We start from the raw sequence: 17,426 nt of genomic DNA on the forward strand, positions 1-17,426 counted from the left end.
AGTCGTTCATAACCACTCATAAACTCTGTATTCCAGCAGTTTAACAGGATAGAATATCCTAGCTTGGTTAAGCGTACATTGGCAACTCCGACATCCCGTGCAATTGGCCCCACCATGGATTCCCGATTACTATATTCAGCGAATTGTTCCCTTTAACTGGATTTTGGCAGGTGCGTTGCTTGTACCGGAGTACAGTACTCGGGATACAAAAGAAGAGAAGAGAAGTCTCGTCTCGTATCGGATCAATCGTACCTATCTATCGTATCACATCAGGTGATGTATTGACATGACAGCATAGACTTTAGATACAATGAGGATGAGAATGAGACATGGTTTCTACTCTTCAATCAAAATCATGATGCTCTAACTAGTATTGTATACATCGATGTTGGAGGCTTGTGATTGGGAGGTTGACCATTAGCCATTGCTTTGTGAGTATTGGATAGAAAACTCTGAAAGGTGTGATGCCTCGGATTGGTACATGGTAGAGCATTTAAAGATATCTTATTGGTGGCGATTTCTTGAACTTGACGTGTACAATACTTTGCTGCGTACAGTATAACATATTAAGAAAACATTTTAAGGGTATACCATATAAGAGAACGACGAGTTCCTCTCTACAACCATCAGTGTTTTGTCGTCCAACACCTGATAAATCCCCTGATATTCAAATCTTTCCAAAGCCTCTTCGCTCGCTCGCTATAATAACAAGAAAACAAAACATGAGAACAACATTAAAATACATATGCTCATACCACCCAGTACCTGTAACCAGAATAACACAGTAGGTCGATCGTATATTCATGTCTCATTTCGTAATAAAATCATTTCATTAAAACACACCAAGTTTCTTAAAACGACCAAAGAAGCCACCAGAAGCACTCGGCGCGCGGGACGTCTCGAAGCCAGAGTCTCTCTGACTTTCTCGTAAAGGATCTTCTTGACTGCCTTCTGAGCTTCTTGTAGGCTTCTCTGTCTCCTTCTCTTTTTGGCGTTTTTTCTCATCTTTTCTTCGTCCTTTATCATCAATTCCCATTTGCCTTGTCCTTCTCAATCGTCTTCTCTCATCCTCTCCACCAACCGTATCATCAACAAGCGATGCTTCACCGGTGGGGATGTTAGGCGGAGGGGGTGCATCTGCATTCTCTCTCACCCAGGAATCTGTACCACTATGAGGCCAAGCTGGAGTCTTGGCCTTTGAACGACTGTAGACTGGGCCATCGGCAGGAAGAAATTCCGGCTCTGGAGCAGGTGCAGACTTGCGACTGGATTTTCGAGGATCTGATGATTTTACCCGTTCTTCATGCCTTCTTCGAGGTGCTTCACCATCATCGGCATCTTTGTGACTGCGTCGACGTTTGGAGCGCGGTGGATCTTCACCTCGTGGCTCGCCATCTCTCTCTTTTCTGGTTCTTCGGCGTTCAGCACGTTCAGCACGTTCGGCCTCTTTCGCCTCTTCAGCACGTCGTTGCTCTCGTTCAGCAGCCCGCCGTGCCTTCTCACGTTCGTCTTCCTCTTCCCTTCTTCGACGGTCTTTTCTCGACTCCTCCATTGCCGCTGGTGCATCCTCCGTATCTCTTTGACCTACACCATGTCCAGCTTTCCTCGCGCGGCGAGCTGCTTTTTCCTGCTGTTCTTCCTCGGAGATGGCACCTGTCATGGTTACATCAATCTCGGGACCTACAACTCTAGAAGATCGTCTAGCCTTTCGTTCATCCCGTCTGTATGCACGGTTCTCATCTTCAGCTGCGGCCGTACTACGACGTTTAAGGTCTGGACGATCCCTCTCTTTATCTTTTTTTCCAAAAACGCCACCAAACATACCACCCAGTCCAGATTTGCGAGCACTCGAATCAGTTCGTTTGAGTCCAGGTGTACCTGGGATTTCAGATGGACCTCCTTGTTCTTCCATATCAAGGTCCTTTTCTTGTCTTCTTTGTTGATACGCTCTAGCACTGGCACTCCAATCTGTGGTAGGCATGGTCTTCCTTCGAATTGGTATATCTATGGGTGGCGGAGGCATAGGTACAGGTGGTAGCGTTTGCCCATCAAACATTGAGTCATCAGTTACCTTTGATTTTCCTTTTCTATCGCGACTAGACCTGTGACGAATAGGATCTGCCACGTCATCATCCACCACGTCATCATCTTCATAATTGAAGTTAGCACAAGTAATAACTATGATACCCTAATGGGTCTACATACCACGTGATGGCCTGGTCTTTTCGGACTTGCTTCTTGAAAGCTTGCCAGGGACACCGATACCAAACATTTTTGCTGCCTTTGCGGACATTGGAGGAGGCTCACGAGAATCATCGGGAATTGGAGTTGCATAGTTGGAGCTATCCATGTTGACAGATTGTCGGCGTGAGCTTGTCCTACTCACACTTGGTCGCTTATCAGATTTTGAATTGGACCTCGATAGTGGAGTAGCGGGTCCAAACATATTCGAAATTCCCCTAGAAACTGGTGGCCTGTTATCTCCCTTGGAGGATTTATCTGCTTTATCCGAAGATGAGTCTTTTGGTGAAGAAGTCTTCTCTTCTCTAGTAGATGATCTTCTAGATTTAGAGTGCCGAGGGTCAGATTCCCTGGTAGATCTTCTTTCCTCTCTAGCGATTTGAGGCTCATCGGATCTACGTTCACGGTGTCTGGATGACTTTTTCTCCCTTTCTTCCTTGCGAGGCTCTGCTCCCCACGCTCCCCAAGAAGATCCATCGCGAACAACTCGAGGGCGTTCTTTCTTAGATTTATGATCCGAGTCTTGTTCCGGTTCCAGTTCTACTTCAGGAGGTGGTGTCGGTGGTTCAATGGGTACAGGGGGTGCTCTAGAAGATTCCTTGCTCTTACTAGATTTGTTCCTATTTTTCTTTTGAATTGGCATCTCGACAATATCAACAATTTCGTCACCAGTTGCAAAATCCGGGAATGCACCAGGAAGTATTTCCGTATCTTCTAACCTTTCCTTGTCTCTTCTTGAAGATTTAGATTTTCTCCTTTCTTCCTTGGTCGGCGCAGGCGGCGCAGCAGGTGGGGGTGGAGAAGGTGCTGGAAAATATTCATCTATTTCTTCTTCAGATTCATGAAGCTCCTCAGGGGGTTTGTTCGCTTCAAATGCTCGTAACCTATCAGCGATGGTACCTCCAACTGGTTTTTTTAATAAGCTTGATTTTATTGATGGTGGTGGCCATTTGGTTGTTGTGTCCTTATTCTTAGATGAGGTTTCTGGGCGCATCGCTTTGTCAGCAATCACAATCTCGTCTGATCCCGTGCCCCAAGCCATGACATCCTTGGTGGATGCCTCGGCAAGATTAGTCTTACCAAATTCACTGCTATCCTTGGTTGGTGACGGCTTCTCGATCACTGGTGATTTTTTAGGAGCTCCCCAAAAGCTAAAAGCTTGATATGCTGGCTTTGTGGTTGTTGTGCGATTACCTAAAGCTAGAATTTCATCTATCTCTTCTTGAGTTGGTTCTAAATCTTCATCTGGTTCTGGCGTCGGAGCTTTGGTTGGTATGGGCGGCGATAGCGGCGGTGGTGGTGTTGGAGGGAGAGGCTCGGGCTCTTTGCTGTGTTGGGACTTCTTACCCTTATTTGATTTGGATTCTTTTCTAAGCCGTCTAGAAGTTTCGGCCTCTTCTCTGAGAGCTTTTTTCTCCGCTTCTCTATTAGCACGCTCCGTTTTTTTCATAGCGGCTTCTTCTTCCTCTCTGATTATTCGTTCTTCCTCCTCTCTTACTCTTTCTTCCTCCTCTCTTGCTCTTTCCTCCTCGGCTTCCCGAGCAGCTTCTTCTTCGGCCTCCTTTGCGGCTTCTTCTTTTTCAGCTTCCAGCTTTGCTAATCGATCGGCTTCTCTCTGTTGTTTCTTTGTCAGTTTGACTTTTGATCTGGCTGCTTCAGCCTCTTCTGCTAATCTTATAGCTTCAATCTTAGCTTGCTCTTCGGCTTCCAAAGCCTCGGCCTCGACTCTCGCTTGCTCTTCAGCTTCGATTCGTTCTTGCTCCTCGGCTTCGAGTCTTTCTTGCTCTTCAGCTTTCAATCTATCTGCCTCTTCTTGCTCTTCTTTCAATTTCCTTTCAGCCTCCTCCTTTTCAGCTTTCCTTCTAGCTTTCTCGGCCGCCTTGTCAGCTTCTTTTTGTTCCTTCTTGCTGAGTTTGACAGGCGGGGATTCTTTCTCCTTGGATTTTGATTTCTTTGATGAAGATCCAAAGCCCCACAAGTTATCTGTTTCAGGTTCTGCTGGCGGTGTTGGGGCTGGAGGTGGAGCTTCAATCTCAAGGGCACTCTTTTTCTTGCTCTTTTTCTCACTCTTTTTATCTGGTTTACTACCTGAGGCAAGACCCCAAATCGAACTCCAATCGTTTTTGGGGGGCTCTGGTTCGGATTCGGATTCGGATTCAGATTCAGATTCTTCGGCCTTCGCTTTCTCTTCCGCTTCAACCCTTTCACGCTCTTCCGCTTCGAGTCTTTCTTGCTCAAGTCTCTCTTGCTCGAGTCTCTCTTGCTCCTCGGCTTCCAATCTAGCTGCCTCCTCCTCTTCTTCTTCTATCAGTTTTCGTTCAGCTTCTTCTTTCTCAGCTTTCCTTCTAGCGTTATCCGCATCTCTCTGCTCTTTTTTGGTGAGTTTGGCTGCTGGTTTAGATGAAACCGGACTGAAAAAGTCATCGAATTTAGAATCCTTGAATGATTCAGCTTTGGGAGGTTCTTCAATAAGGTTCTTTTTCTTTTTCTTATCCTTCGAAGAAGAGCCCCATCCCATGAAATCATCAACAGCTGGTGGGGCGTCTGGTACCGGTGGAGGTGACATGGGCTCTTCAAACTCATCAATAGGGAGTAGAGATTCTTCTTTGCTCTTGGTGTTTTGTCCCCAATTCATCCAGTCGTCATCATTATTTGCAGGTTCTATGGCTTCATATACCGGCTTACCCTCAGGCTCGGGCGAAGGATTCTTGTTTTTGCTCCCCTGCTTCTTGTCCCTCTTGGAAGTAGAAGCAAATCCCCAGCTAAAGTCGTCCATAACAGCTGGAGGTGGGTCAGGAGCCGGTGCAGGTATAGGCTCATCATAGTCATCAATGATTCTGGGTTCCTCAGTGCTCTTCTTGCTCCTTTTCTTATCTTTGTCCTTGCTAGAGATCCTGTCCTTCTTTTTGCTCGAGGTAAGAGCACCCCAAATACCTACAGATTCAACAGATTTCGGGGCCGGTTCGGGTTCTAGATCTTGGAATTCTTCTTCCAGTGGCTCCTCATCTTTCTTTTTGTTATCAAATCCCCAATCAAAGCCACCAATCGCTGGAGCGGTTGGCAGATTTTCATCCTTGGATTTCTTTTTCTTGTCCTTCGTAGAACTACTAAGTGCCCATGAGTCCCATCCTTGAGTTTCATCTGCAGGTTCATCTTGTTCTAACTCTGGTTCGGGTTCAGGCGGCGGCGGTGTTGGTGCCTTCACAACTTCAGGTTCCATAACAGCGTTCCTACCTTTCTTCTTCCTTTCTTTCTTGGACAACTTGGCTCCCCAGACTGTTTCAGGTTGCGGTGGTTCGATTACCGGTTCCGGTACAGGTTCGGGTTCTGGTGTGGGTTCTCTTTCGGGCTCTGGGGGATGAAGCGGCTCTTCTGCAATTTTCTTCTTCTTCTTCTTTTCCTTTTTACTGAGTCCCCATCCCCAGCCACCCTCTTCTTCTTTTTCTTCTTCCTCTTTATTGTCCTCAATTACAGGTTCGGGCTCCGGCGGTTCAATGACTGGCGGTGGTTCTTCTATGCTTGGCAGTTCGTCAATAATTGCATGCTTCCCCTTTTTTTTCTTACCCGATTTAGTATTGCCCCAAGCAGAAATTGACTCTTCCTCTTTCGCCCATTCGCGAACAGGATCGGGCTCTAGGTCCTTTTCGGGCTCGGGTATATGATCCGGCGGAGGTGAGTCTTCTGGTTTTGATGTTTCAGCAAGTTTTCCCTTTTTCTTCTTGGTCTTCTTGGATGTTGTTTCAAAGTTCGAGGCTTCTTCCACAAGGGCAGGCTCAGGAGGAGGAGTAGGTGATTTCTCTTCTACAGGAGGTTCTACGAGAGGCTCCACAACAGGCTCGACTACGGCTTCCATTTTGGGGGGTTCATTGGATTTAGGGGTTTCATTGGCTGTTTTACCTTTCATCTTTTTGCTTGTAGCGCCCCAAGCACCCCAAGCAGCATCGTCCGAGACAGGAATATTGATGGGTTTCGGAGGCTCCACTCTGGGTTCTTCTTTTGGGGCCACTTCAAACTTATCTATCGCTGAAGCTACGGTGCCTCTACTTTTCTTCTTCCTCTCTTCTTTCTTGGAAATGCCAATATTAAACCCAAGGTCTTCTTCCGGTATAGGGTCAGGTTTCTGTTCAGGCTTTGGCTCGGGCTTTTTCTCGATTTTCCGTGAATCTGTTAAGCTGCGTTTAGTTTCCTCCTGGTCAAGGGCACCGAATGTAAATCCCAGGCCTTGATTTTCGGGCTTACCACGTTCATTACTCCAAGGATTGTTGGCATCCTCGGTGGCCTTGTTCACTGGAGATGGTGTCCTTGCGCTGGTTGCGCTTCCAATACCCCATTTAGATACTCCAGTGATCCAACTACTGCCCCAACCACCTAAAACACCGGGTAATTTTGGGCTTGCAGTACTTCCACCAGAGTCTACATTCAGGTCGGGCTTTGGCTTATCATCCAATTTGATGTCGTCATATGTTTCGGCTATCTTGATCTCGGGAGCGGGAGGGGGCGGAGGTGGAAGAGGTTCTGGTTCCGGCTCGGCATTTCTTCCCTTTTTCTTCTTCTTCTCTTTCTTCGCCGTTATAGTGTAGCTGTCCGGTATGTTTTCGGTAGCCCGCTCAGCAATCTTCTTTGCTTCTTCTCTCTCCTGCTCTCTCCTCTCTTCTTCTTTCTTCTCCTCTTCTATCCTCTCTGACTCTAACCTCTCCTCTTCTTTTCTCTCTTCCTCTTTTCTTTCCTCCTCTTTTCTCTCCTCCTCTCTCCTTTCCTCTTCTCTCCTTTCCTCTTCTCTCCTTTCCTCTTCTCTCCTCTCTTCCTCCTTTCTGTCGTCTCCCCCATTGCCAGTACCACTCCCATTAGCGCCAGCATCGCCATTGTTCCCATCACCATCATTTTTCTTCATGCCATCATCTCCATCGTCTTCCTTGGGTTTGTATACTGGCGCATTGTTCTTAGCATTTGCCTTACTCTTCTTCTTCGCAGCCACCTTGAATCCATCTTGAAAGTTGAAATTGACAGAGGGGTTTAATCTAGGATCGTCAAATGGTAATGGTTCACGTAATTTTTCTCGCGGGGTTATAGGGGTAGCGGGGTGATTGATGTAGTTTGGCGACCGTGGTTTGGCGAGAGAAGTAGTGTCGTGTAGGTCTACTATATTCTCTTTGTCGCCCTGTGCAGACCTGTAACATTGCCACCTTGGTAGTAAGCTTGCGGTTCTCAATCTTTTGTTTCTTCCTCTGCGAGAACTGGCTTGTATCGGATGGAGGTTCTCGTCCTGTAAACGATGTTAGAAATCTATGTCGAAAATACCAAGATAACCCAAGCACAAAAGTCGCTACTTTTGATTTGATATCTTGCAAATAAATGAAAATCAAATATTTTCCACATGAGCTGCTTGAACTTCAATAAATGCAGTAGGCTTGGGCTATTTTTAATCCCGTCCATGGTGCTCGCGACGATTGTATAAATTCACCAGTTGCACTGCGCCAGCCTGATCTAGTCACAGACATAGAAATGAAACCATATGGAAACTATTGTATACATACCAATCCCGAATGCCATATTTCTTTCTGTGTTTGCGAAGCCTCCCAAGCCTTTGCAATGAACCTCAGCCTTATGCGAATATCCCCCTCATCCCATCCAATCGTCCAAGGAAAGGTCGTGTTCAATCCGCAATCGCTTCCGTACAACAAAATCTCAACCGCTGCCATTGTGGATATTCAAACTTTGGTTATGGCAGGAAGATGTCAAGTTCATCGAAACTGCGTAGTACTCGGCATGGGCGCAATCTGAAGGGGGGCTGGCAAAGTGGGATCCGCTTCGAATGCGTGGCAGAAGGGCAAGAGAGATCGCGGAAAATCAAGAAAGCAAATTGAATAAGGCTGAGAGGATATAAGTACAATTCAACAGTATTGCGAAGTGAGGGTTAATGTGTAGTTAGTAGATCAGTTCAAAGAGGGTATGTATGATATGGTATGGTATGTGTGGTATGAGGAGAACTTCGGACGTGGTCACACGTTCAATATTGCCCTGGTCGTTTGTATCCTGCGTTAATTCTGAGACATTCAATCAGGTATCTGCGCTGAGAGTGATGATCCCCCCCCAAAGGAACCCTTATCAAGACCCCTATCCGTGCCACTTCAATGTACCTAGATGTAAAACCACCGACGTTTATATATGTTCATCTGAAAAAGTAAATCGTTCTCGAGGTTAAAGAGTTTCTGAAGAATAGATCAAACGATGGATTCAGACCGATAAAAGGATGTTTACATTGACCAACAAGACTTCATGGAACCAGATTCTCGCATTGGATGACACTAATAGAGCCATGTACAGTTAGTTATAGTTATGCATTGTGCAAGTACGCCTTCACACACCTGCAGTTGTCGAATGGGACAAGAAGAACACAAGAAGAACACACGATGACTGGTAAAGTTTCCACTTTTTACTTGTGCTTCGTAGAGGGTGCGGGTACAAGCAGGAGCGGACAGGTAACTAATAGGCCCAAGTTAAATCGGTAGGGCAGGTAGATCTGTGGCAAGCGTGCTGCGTGTGGATATTGGATCATGATTGGTATGACTTGAGAGAGATTAATATGTGATGTAAAGGTGGTTGGTGGTACAGCATTGCCTTTGACATTGCTTTCTAGATGGTTATATTGATACCAAAAATAAAAATAAATGTATGTATAATCACTTGCTCTACAGTGAGCGTTGACGAGGGGTCAATTTCATGTATATCGATCGTTGTTGTCAATTTGTCTTGTCTGGCGTACCATCTCAGGCTCGTTCTTCATTAGTTCTGGCCCTGGGCACCTTTTTCGCCATCTCCATCTCACTCTTCTCCACTGTTTGAGACTCTTTTACATATTTACGAATAATACCTACGGGAAGTAGGTGTATTTGCTACACCGCTCCTTGATATAAAGTACGAAGAATTAGCATTGAGAGAATGAATGGAAGTGCGACCACACAACGGCACATACGCGGTATCCTTCTCCTCAATCCCTCCGTCGCTGTGAGAGGCTGAGCGAGGGTGAAGAAAGCTTAGATAGAAAGCCACAAAAAGGAAGAGCTGATTGAAAAGTAGAAAGGATATGAAGATTTTCATCAAAGTACATTATACAGTTGGCTTCATGCATAAGGGGATGTTGGTAGGTATTTCTCTTTCCTCGCCATGGGTTTGGTTGGCTGGTGACACTGCACATTTCGAAATTGGGTCGAGGTGGCAACGAGAAATGTGATGCATCGTGGGAAAACAACACTCTGATTCGTTTGAAGAATATGCACAGTATAACAAACCGCGGGTACCGACGTGCCTTTGATGTCTTCTTTGGTCCGAGTCATCATAGATCGGTACGCTACGAAGTATTGAGGCTGTATTTGTGTATAGAGGGGAGATGTATCTAGTGATCAGAAAGGCCAATATCTGTAATTCTTGTTCATGATGCAAACCACAACACTGTAGACAAACCATTCAATGCTTCGAGAAAGGCCCATTCCCGAGTCAAGTTTGAGATAAATCACCATCCACACCGTCACTGAAGTAAGTCTACTTTAGGTGGCTTAGCTAGCAGTCATTCATCCCAATATCATGGATTTCAATTTCAGCCTGAAGTAACATGAAGTCATCGTGTAGAAACATTATTTTGATATATGCCGCGTTTATCTTTGAGTATTTCATGCTTTTGTAGTGGAAAGTGTATACTATTTTATAATACTTTTTCTCCTCTCATTTCTCGAAAATCAACCAAAGTTCCGAGTCCACAAATTTCGGGTCAATAATCTCGCCGTGCTTCTAGCAGCACTTTGACGCTCTTATACTTCGTAAAAACTACAGAGAACTGCCACACACACAGATCTGAAGAGAAATCATATCGCCGCACAAGAGTGGAGTTCTTCGGACTTCAATTCGAGTGATTGATAAGTTAAAGTCCTTCCAGACCAGGCATGTTACGGAGGATGTTTTTATCCGCAGAAGATGCTAGATGCCTCTGATGCGTTTCACTTCAGGCCTTGCAATTTGCAAATAAGATTTTTACGCAAAAAGTAAAATCGGGATACTCCTCATTGCCGAGGTTCAACGGCCGTTACCACGTTGTTTACTGAACTTTTACCTGTCCGTTGACTATGCGAGATACGTAGTCATGTACATCATACCTAGACAACCATGCTAGAGAGGGGCATAGTGATGTCAAAGTAAAAATTCCCAGCCAAACAAACTTCCCCCCCGCACCGATTCCCATCTTCAACTTGTCCATGATGAGGATCTAATTGAGTTTTCCGTCTCCACTCTATGAGCTCAAGCTCCGTTCCTAGATCATGATTATTATCAATCATGTTTTGCAGACTACCCGCTGTGTGTACTTCAAAAGAAGTCCTGATCCCCTCCTACATCCCTTCCAGAATACCAATTGAACATTCCCATACCAAATATACCCCGTTCACAATATAAAAACGTACTTTCTATCAACATACCAAATTCAAAATGCCATCAAACACAGCAATCGTCGTTCAGAAGCCTGGAGAGGCCAAGGCAGTTGAGGCCTCAATCCCAAAACTTAGAGATGATTACCTCTTGATCAAGACCAAGGCTGTTGCTTTGAACCCAACCGACTGGAAACACGTTGAATGGCTTACCAGCAACGGAGCTAGAGTAAGTCCATGCGATTCCTTTTTTTTTTATACCAAACCATGCTAACAGCTCTCTCTAAAGGTCGGGTGCGACTATGCAGGTGTCGTCGAAGAGGTCGGAAGTGCAGTTACCAAAGACTTCAAGAAGGGCGATCGTGTATGCGGTTTCTGCCACGGAGGAAACGAGGTTAATCACGAGGATGGAGCGTTCGGAAACATCATCACCGCAAAGGGTGACAACCAAATCAAGATCCCAGACAACCTGAGCTTTGAAGAAGCCGCTACCCTCGGTGTCGGAATCACAACGTAAGTTCTCTAGACCCTTCCGATCTTCCCAAATTCACCCCTCCATCCATGAATCCATTCATCTAACATACTCCCTCCCAGCGTCGGCCAAGGCCTCTACCAATCCCTCCAACTCCCCCTCCCCACCTCCCCCGCCTCGAGCAAATTCCCCGTCCTCATCTACGGCGGCTCCACCGCCACCGGTGCCCTCGCCATCCAATACGCCAAACTCTCCGGCCTCACCGTCGTCACCACCGCCTCCCCCCGCAACTTCGCCTACCTCGAAAGCCTCGGCGCAGACAAAGTCTTCGACTACAACTCCCCCACCTGCTCGCAAGACATCAAAGACTTCACCAACGACAACATCAAACACGCTTTCGACTGTCTGTCCGAAGGCTCCAGCACCCAGATCACCGTCTCAGCCATGTCTTCCGCCGGCGGCGTCTACAGCACTCTCCTCCCCGTCGCCACCGAAGAAGTCCACAAGTACAACACCAAGGTCGAAAATAAATCCACCCTCGGCTACACCTGTCTCGGCGAGAGATTCACCTTCGGCACCACCGAAATCCCCGCCAAGCCCGAGGACTTTGAATTCGCAAAGAGCTTTTGGGAGATGTCCCGGGGCCTCTTGGCCAATGGAAAAATCAAGGTTCACAAGGTGACCCTGAACAAGTTTGGCCAGGGCTTCGAGGGTGTTTTGAGCGGAATGCAAGCGATGAAGGAGGGTAAGGTCAGTGGGGAGAAGTTGGTTTATACTTTGTAAAATCAGGAAATTTGGATGTACAATACGGTTAATAAAAAAATGGAGTAGTAGAGTTGTTAGCTCGCTTATAGGAAGCTGAGCATATTTATATTATAAAAAGTTGGATATGATTAATGAAAACCTTACTTATCCTTTATTGTGCATTTTTTGTCTATTGACTCAATTCCTTCCCATGGTCGTACAGAAATGTAAAATATTATCATGACTTATTGAGGGCTCCTTTGCCTCGTCTTTACCCAATTCATGTTGTTTTGTCATGCAAATCCCTATAGCACTTTCATGTACATTCGTCTCAAGTACGTTATACAAAATCATACACGGAATGATAGCCCCAAGTTCACATACCACGTAACGATCATTATGCATGAATTTAACAGTGTATCATTTCTAGATTCGTTCCCTGGAACCCTCACAGAATCGAATCAACTATCTGAATCATCTCAACCCCCTCAAAATCAAAAGAAAACTCCACCAAGATGACAAACGAAGCGACTGCCGCTCACCGCAGAAGCCATGACATAAAACCCAACAGAAACAGAATTCGTGGTATCTAAAGCGCCAAATGAAAAAGACTCATCAATACCTAAAAGTCCCCGCCCCCTCTAGAATTTGACAGCCGTGAAGAAACAAAAGGAAATCAATGCATATATGCTTGGTGCTGATTACCATGACAAAGAGTCTATCGACCACTCATATCACTCGAGTAGCCAGTATTGTATGCGTCCGTCATTTGAGGTTGAGGGTAAACATGTTGTGGACCGGGGCCACTAGAAAGGTATCCTCCATCGTCACCCTCATCATAATACTCAGAGCCGCTGGCATCGAAACTGCTTCTGCCACTATGATCATCATCGATATTGTTGTCACCTTGAGGAATCTCTGACCAGCTTAAGTTGGCAAGCGCAGGGTATTGTGCGAGAAGTGCAGCAGGTAAGCCGTAATTTCCACTCGAGTCGACGGCGAAGCCATTAGCATCTTGACCCATAGGTTGCTGTTGCATGTGCATGTTTTGCATCCTTTGCTCTTGCCACAATCTTTGTCTCTCAAGAGCCTCTTCATCTAATAAAGGTTTAATACAGATTCTGCCAGCCTCAGATCTAAAATGCCGACCCAATGCATCAGCTCTAGCAAAGCGGCGACCACATCCCCATTGGCCGTGTTGCTTAAGCTCGCCTTTACAAACGAATTTTTTCTCTCCAGAGTGAAGGCCCTCGTGACGCTTCCGGTCATGTTGACGTGCAAAAGCTTTGCCACAAACTGTACAAACGAATGGTCGCTCATCAGTATGTGTACGCAAATGGGAGCGGAGATTGTAGGCCCTTGTGAAACGCTTTGGACAAAGGGTACATTGGAATGTTGCCGGGTGTTTTTGAACTCGCTTTGCACTGCCATTATCGGATGATACAGCTTGGTAATCAGGATCTGCAAGACCAAGAATATAATCTCGATTTGGTAATGACGATGTAGACTGTCGACGTCGGCCAGGCGAAGTTGCCCCAGATCGATCATTTGGCGATAATGAGCGCGATGCCGATGAGTCATGACCTAATGGAGACAGAGAAGTTCTCATCAAAGGAGAGGCGTTTGAAGGACTGTGAGGACGCGGGCTATTATATGGATCCGAGACAGCTCTCCTACGACGACCTGAAGGAATTAGCTATAATCACATGTAGGTAGTATCAATATACAACTTACCTCGGTCAGGTGGAGTTAATGCGTCTTGATCAAGAGCTGATTTGGGAGGGTCGAAACTGTTCTGTCTTGATGCTGGGGCAAACTCGACGTTGATCTCAGGGGGTACCATCTGTTGCGCCTGGCCCATGTCTAGAGAACTGTTGTGTTGCATTTGTGGAAACGATTCTTGGCCTTGATTGTAAATGTTTTGGGAGGGAAAACCATTATTCGCATTTAGCATGAATGCATTTTGTTGATCCATATTTGGTATTTGCTGAGGTCCGAGTCTAGGTGAGATTGCAGGACTATGAGCAGGACTAATTCCGGCGTGAGGACTTGGATCAGTCAAAGAGAAGGAGCCGATTGCGAGAACGTCCTGATAAATTGAATCTTGAGGATGTTGCATCGGTGAGTGCTGTTGGTCTATTCCTTCAAAGCTATCGTGGTGACCTAGGTTAGGGGAGTGGGCGGCGGAAGAGATATCAGAGTATTCCGATGGAGTTCTGCGATGGCCTGTGAATTGCGGGGGCATCATACTCCAGTCACCAGGATTATGTACTAAAGGAAAAGCTGCACTCTCTGGACCAAGCGATGCGTTTCGTGAATGGCCTGGTGATGGTTGAAAGGGACCTTGATTAAAAGAAGGAGATTGGTGGGCAGAAGCTGGTGATCGGATATCAGGTTGCAACAAGTTTGGTGGTGTTGGTGTATGCGCGGGGGGTGACATGGACAATTCTGCAGGATTGATGGATGGATTTCCAGATTGAGGCGCAAGCTCATTCATAAAATAGGACTGGTCAAATTGCTCGTTTTGTCCACCATTGGGATACAATGAGAAGTCTCCGTCAAAATTGGCACTTAAAAGCTCTTGGGTAAAACTTCGCTGCGGGGGAGCAAATGATGATTGATCTTCTTGTTTAAATTGAGAATAGTCCTGTGCTTGGCTTGGTGCAAAATTGGCATCACCGAGCCCACTTTGAGTAAATTGTTGAGTTGGATTCAAAAATTCGTTGTTATCAACATATGTAGGGAGTGTTGTGTTTTGGGTATTAAAGTTATTCTGAAACTGTTGGTGGTGGTTGATACTCGAAGGATCCAAAGCAATGCCTAATCCATTCATACCATCTTGGAAGGCATGTGGAGAAGGAGAATGATTTCTTATATGTTGGTGACCTCCAGATGGAGATCTTCCACGTTGCGAATCCATGCTGAAGGTTTGTTTGCTCCTCTTCTAAAAATATCAAAATGCTGCGAGGTTGTCGAGTATAGCAGTGAGCCTTACAGGCACGGTGGCAGTGCAAGTCAATGAGGCTTAGCAGCGGATATCCAACCAGATCGCAAGTAGTTATTGGTTAAATTGATTGAACTTCCAAAATAGCTATGAAACTTTGTTGAATTCCTGTGTAGGCAAGGGAGCTATGCGAACATGCAGTTCTTTGTTCGAGCTTATGGTCGTTGTTTTTAGAGCTTTGGAGGGGAAATCCCGCGGAAATCAAAGGCGAAATGAGGTAATCTCGATAATGGGATTGCGATTGCGCTCTGCACTTGTGCCGTAGACTACTATCGAGACTATTGATGTAAGTCGAAAGAAATGATTTCGAAAGTGCGGGCTCCTGATGTAGAATTCCCTTTCAAAACGAGTATTGTAACTCAAGAATAAGCGCCAACAGAATGTTGGATGTTGTTTCCAGACTTGGTCGCGGTAGTAGATCTTTTCACGCCTAAAGTCAAGTCGTTCGCGATGGAGTGGGGGGTTATTGAATCTGCGTTTGTGAACCGCTCCTTCCTCTGGGACCACATATATGTGTTAGCAAACTTATTCAGTCATATCTAAGGCCAGATGCCTGCGACAATAACAGTCCTTTCACGTATAGGTGAATGTCGTTGAGCGCATGGTTTGAGAGCCAAATGAGTTTGCCTGTCGACTCGAGTCTATTTCGACTTCACGACCCAAAGATGGACCTAAAACACTACACCAACCAACAACCGACAAGAGACAATATCGACTTACATGAGAATGGTAAGATGTCCAAAATTTCGTGCGTCTCTAAACCTTGGTGAGACAATCTTATTCACACTGAGTGTGTCTGTATGAGGGTCGCAAGTTGTTGATTTTGTTTAATACATTTGATGACCGTGAAATGCTTATCGTTTCGGGGGACAGTCCAGTTCTACAATCGCTTAGAGCCTTACCGCAAACCTCCGTGTGTGTAGTATGTACGAGTATGTATGTAGGTCGCTCTACTGGAAGAACAAAACAACAAAACCAACTCATGAAATAATTTTGGTTTGATATTGCTTCACATATATATACTAACTTCACTTATTGGGTAGGTACTTACATGTAAGAGACACAATACACCATTTTCTATTATTGTGAATCTTACAACCGTGTGAAATTGTGAATGAGTAAGATTTAAAGGACAATAAAGCTATGTAACTTTACATTCACATTATTCACAGAGCTTGGTATATTGGTAGTAGGCAAGATAAGATTATTATATCAATTTTATACATGTAGGTAATCATATTCAAATTAAGATCTGATATCCTACCCAGGTATTCCCTATGAGCTTCTTTCTTTGAAAAAGAGTCAATTCAAACCTTGAAGTAACATTTACATTTTCACTTAACTATCCCAAACCCAACCAGCGGCCCCCTCCCGCTCATCGATAATGCTTGGGATTTGCCTTATAGTTACAGAGCACGCAAATCATCATGGCCAAAGCTCTAGACCTCGTACGAAAACACGCTTTTTGTCAAATATGTCACATGTGGAGATGTAAAGTACAAGAAATCATTTGCTTTATAAATGGTTTGTTGATTCACTTGTTGGTTGATGTAGGAAATCTTCCTTCAAGAGTTAGTGCACAAGTGTTTGGTAGTGATTCATTGCACACATATAAATTTGATTTGGATTGGTTGCTTCAACGATCAACAAGTAGGTAGGTAGGTACCTTTTCTCTCGTGAATGAATGTAAGGTACAAGGAACATTTGCTACCTCCCTATCGAATCTAATTGGTACGCACGCTTCGCAAGCGTCCATCGCGTCCAACTGTTGATGAAGTTCCCCCTCCGTACTCGCTCGTATTCCAATACCCATTCCATTCCCATTACCTCAACATCCCTTTTCGCCAAGATATCAATAGCTACATGAATACATTTTATCACTCTCATATGGAAATGTGGATAGAACTAAACTCGTCTCTTGTGTCATTCAATGTCCAACTGAAGTTGACTGGCTCACTCGAATCCAATCAATGTTGATTAGTCTGGCGAAGGTCTGGTACGAGGCTATGGCAGATGTATTTATATGTATCTGCAATATGAAACCTAAATACTAACAAGCCAACCTGCTAGACGGGACTGACTGGCAACGCTTCAAAATATAGCTGAAGAAAGTGATCCACCAACATGCAGCTTGCTTATCATGAACCAACCCTCTTTTCATCAATTGACTCATGATGAGCTGTTTGAAGAGAGTCTCTGAAAAACGTACTAGCTAACACATACTGTGTGTTCTGTTTCTGAATCACCATGAAACTTTTGATGGTGTCATCATGTCTGCAACAAATGCTCCTAGTGAAAATTGGTCTTGCATGTAGAAAAGTGGATATTTTCCGAAGACTTATTAACTCTACTCTGTATATGTAGATTGAAAATCGCAAACACCATGATAACTTGGTAAGAATATATATCCTCAATATACTTTTCTCAAAGAGTAGGTAATGCAAGACTGTAAGCTTACCTATCAAGTTTTATAGCTAGATACTGCACATCATCATTTCTTTGCTCAGAATGTTGGTATGAGGCTTTCGGCAACCGCGTTTCTGCAGCATCA

General features: G+C 45.1%; 3 protein-coding genes across 3 annotated transcripts; 1 reads left to right on the forward strand and 2 right to left on the reverse strand.

Annotated features, from left to right (window-relative positions):
• Nucleotides 1-832: 832 nt before the first annotated feature.
• On the reverse strand, nt 833-7,940 carry EAF01_006040 (uncharacterized protein; the record flags this gene model as incomplete). The annotated part of the gene is made up of 4 exons (XM_038914294.1): nt 833-2,148; nt 2,206-6,405; nt 6,481-7,504; nt 7,776-7,940. The coding sequence occupies 4 exons, from the start codon at nt 7,938-7,940 to the stop codon at nt 833-835; spliced, it is 6,705 nt and encodes a 2,234-aa protein (XP_038770743.1).
• A 2,776-nt stretch (nt 7,941-10,716) lies between these two features.
• Nucleotides 10,717-11,910, forward strand: EAF01_006041 (uncharacterized protein; the record flags this gene model as incomplete). The annotated part of the gene is made up of 3 exons (XM_038914295.1): nt 10,717-10,884; nt 10,945-11,168; nt 11,250-11,910. 3 exons carry the CDS (start codon nt 10,717-10,719, stop codon nt 11,908-11,910), a joined length of 1,053 nt encoding a protein of 350 aa, XP_038770744.1.
• A 351-nt stretch (nt 11,911-12,261) lies between these two features.
• EAF01_006042 (uncharacterized protein) lies at nt 12,262-15,792 on the reverse strand. The gene is made up of 3 exons (XM_038914296.1): nt 15,596-15,792; nt 13,606-15,372; nt 12,262-13,554 (listed from the first exon to the last, which is right to left on the reverse strand). The coding sequence occupies exons 2-3, from the start codon at nt 14,789-14,791 to the stop codon at nt 12,590-12,592; spliced, it is 2,151 nt and encodes a 716-aa protein (XP_038770745.1). The 5' UTR covers nt 14,792-15,372; nt 15,596-15,792; the 3' UTR covers nt 12,262-12,589.
• Nucleotides 15,793-17,426: the final 1,634 nt, after the last annotated feature.

This window comes from Botrytis porri (assembly GCF_014898465.1).
Source record: "Botrytis porri strain MUCL 3234 chromosome Unknown BPOR_007, whole genome shotgun sequence".
In the NCBI taxonomy this organism is placed as follows: domain Eukaryota; kingdom Fungi; phylum Ascomycota; class Leotiomycetes; order Helotiales; family Sclerotiniaceae; genus Botrytis; species Botrytis porri.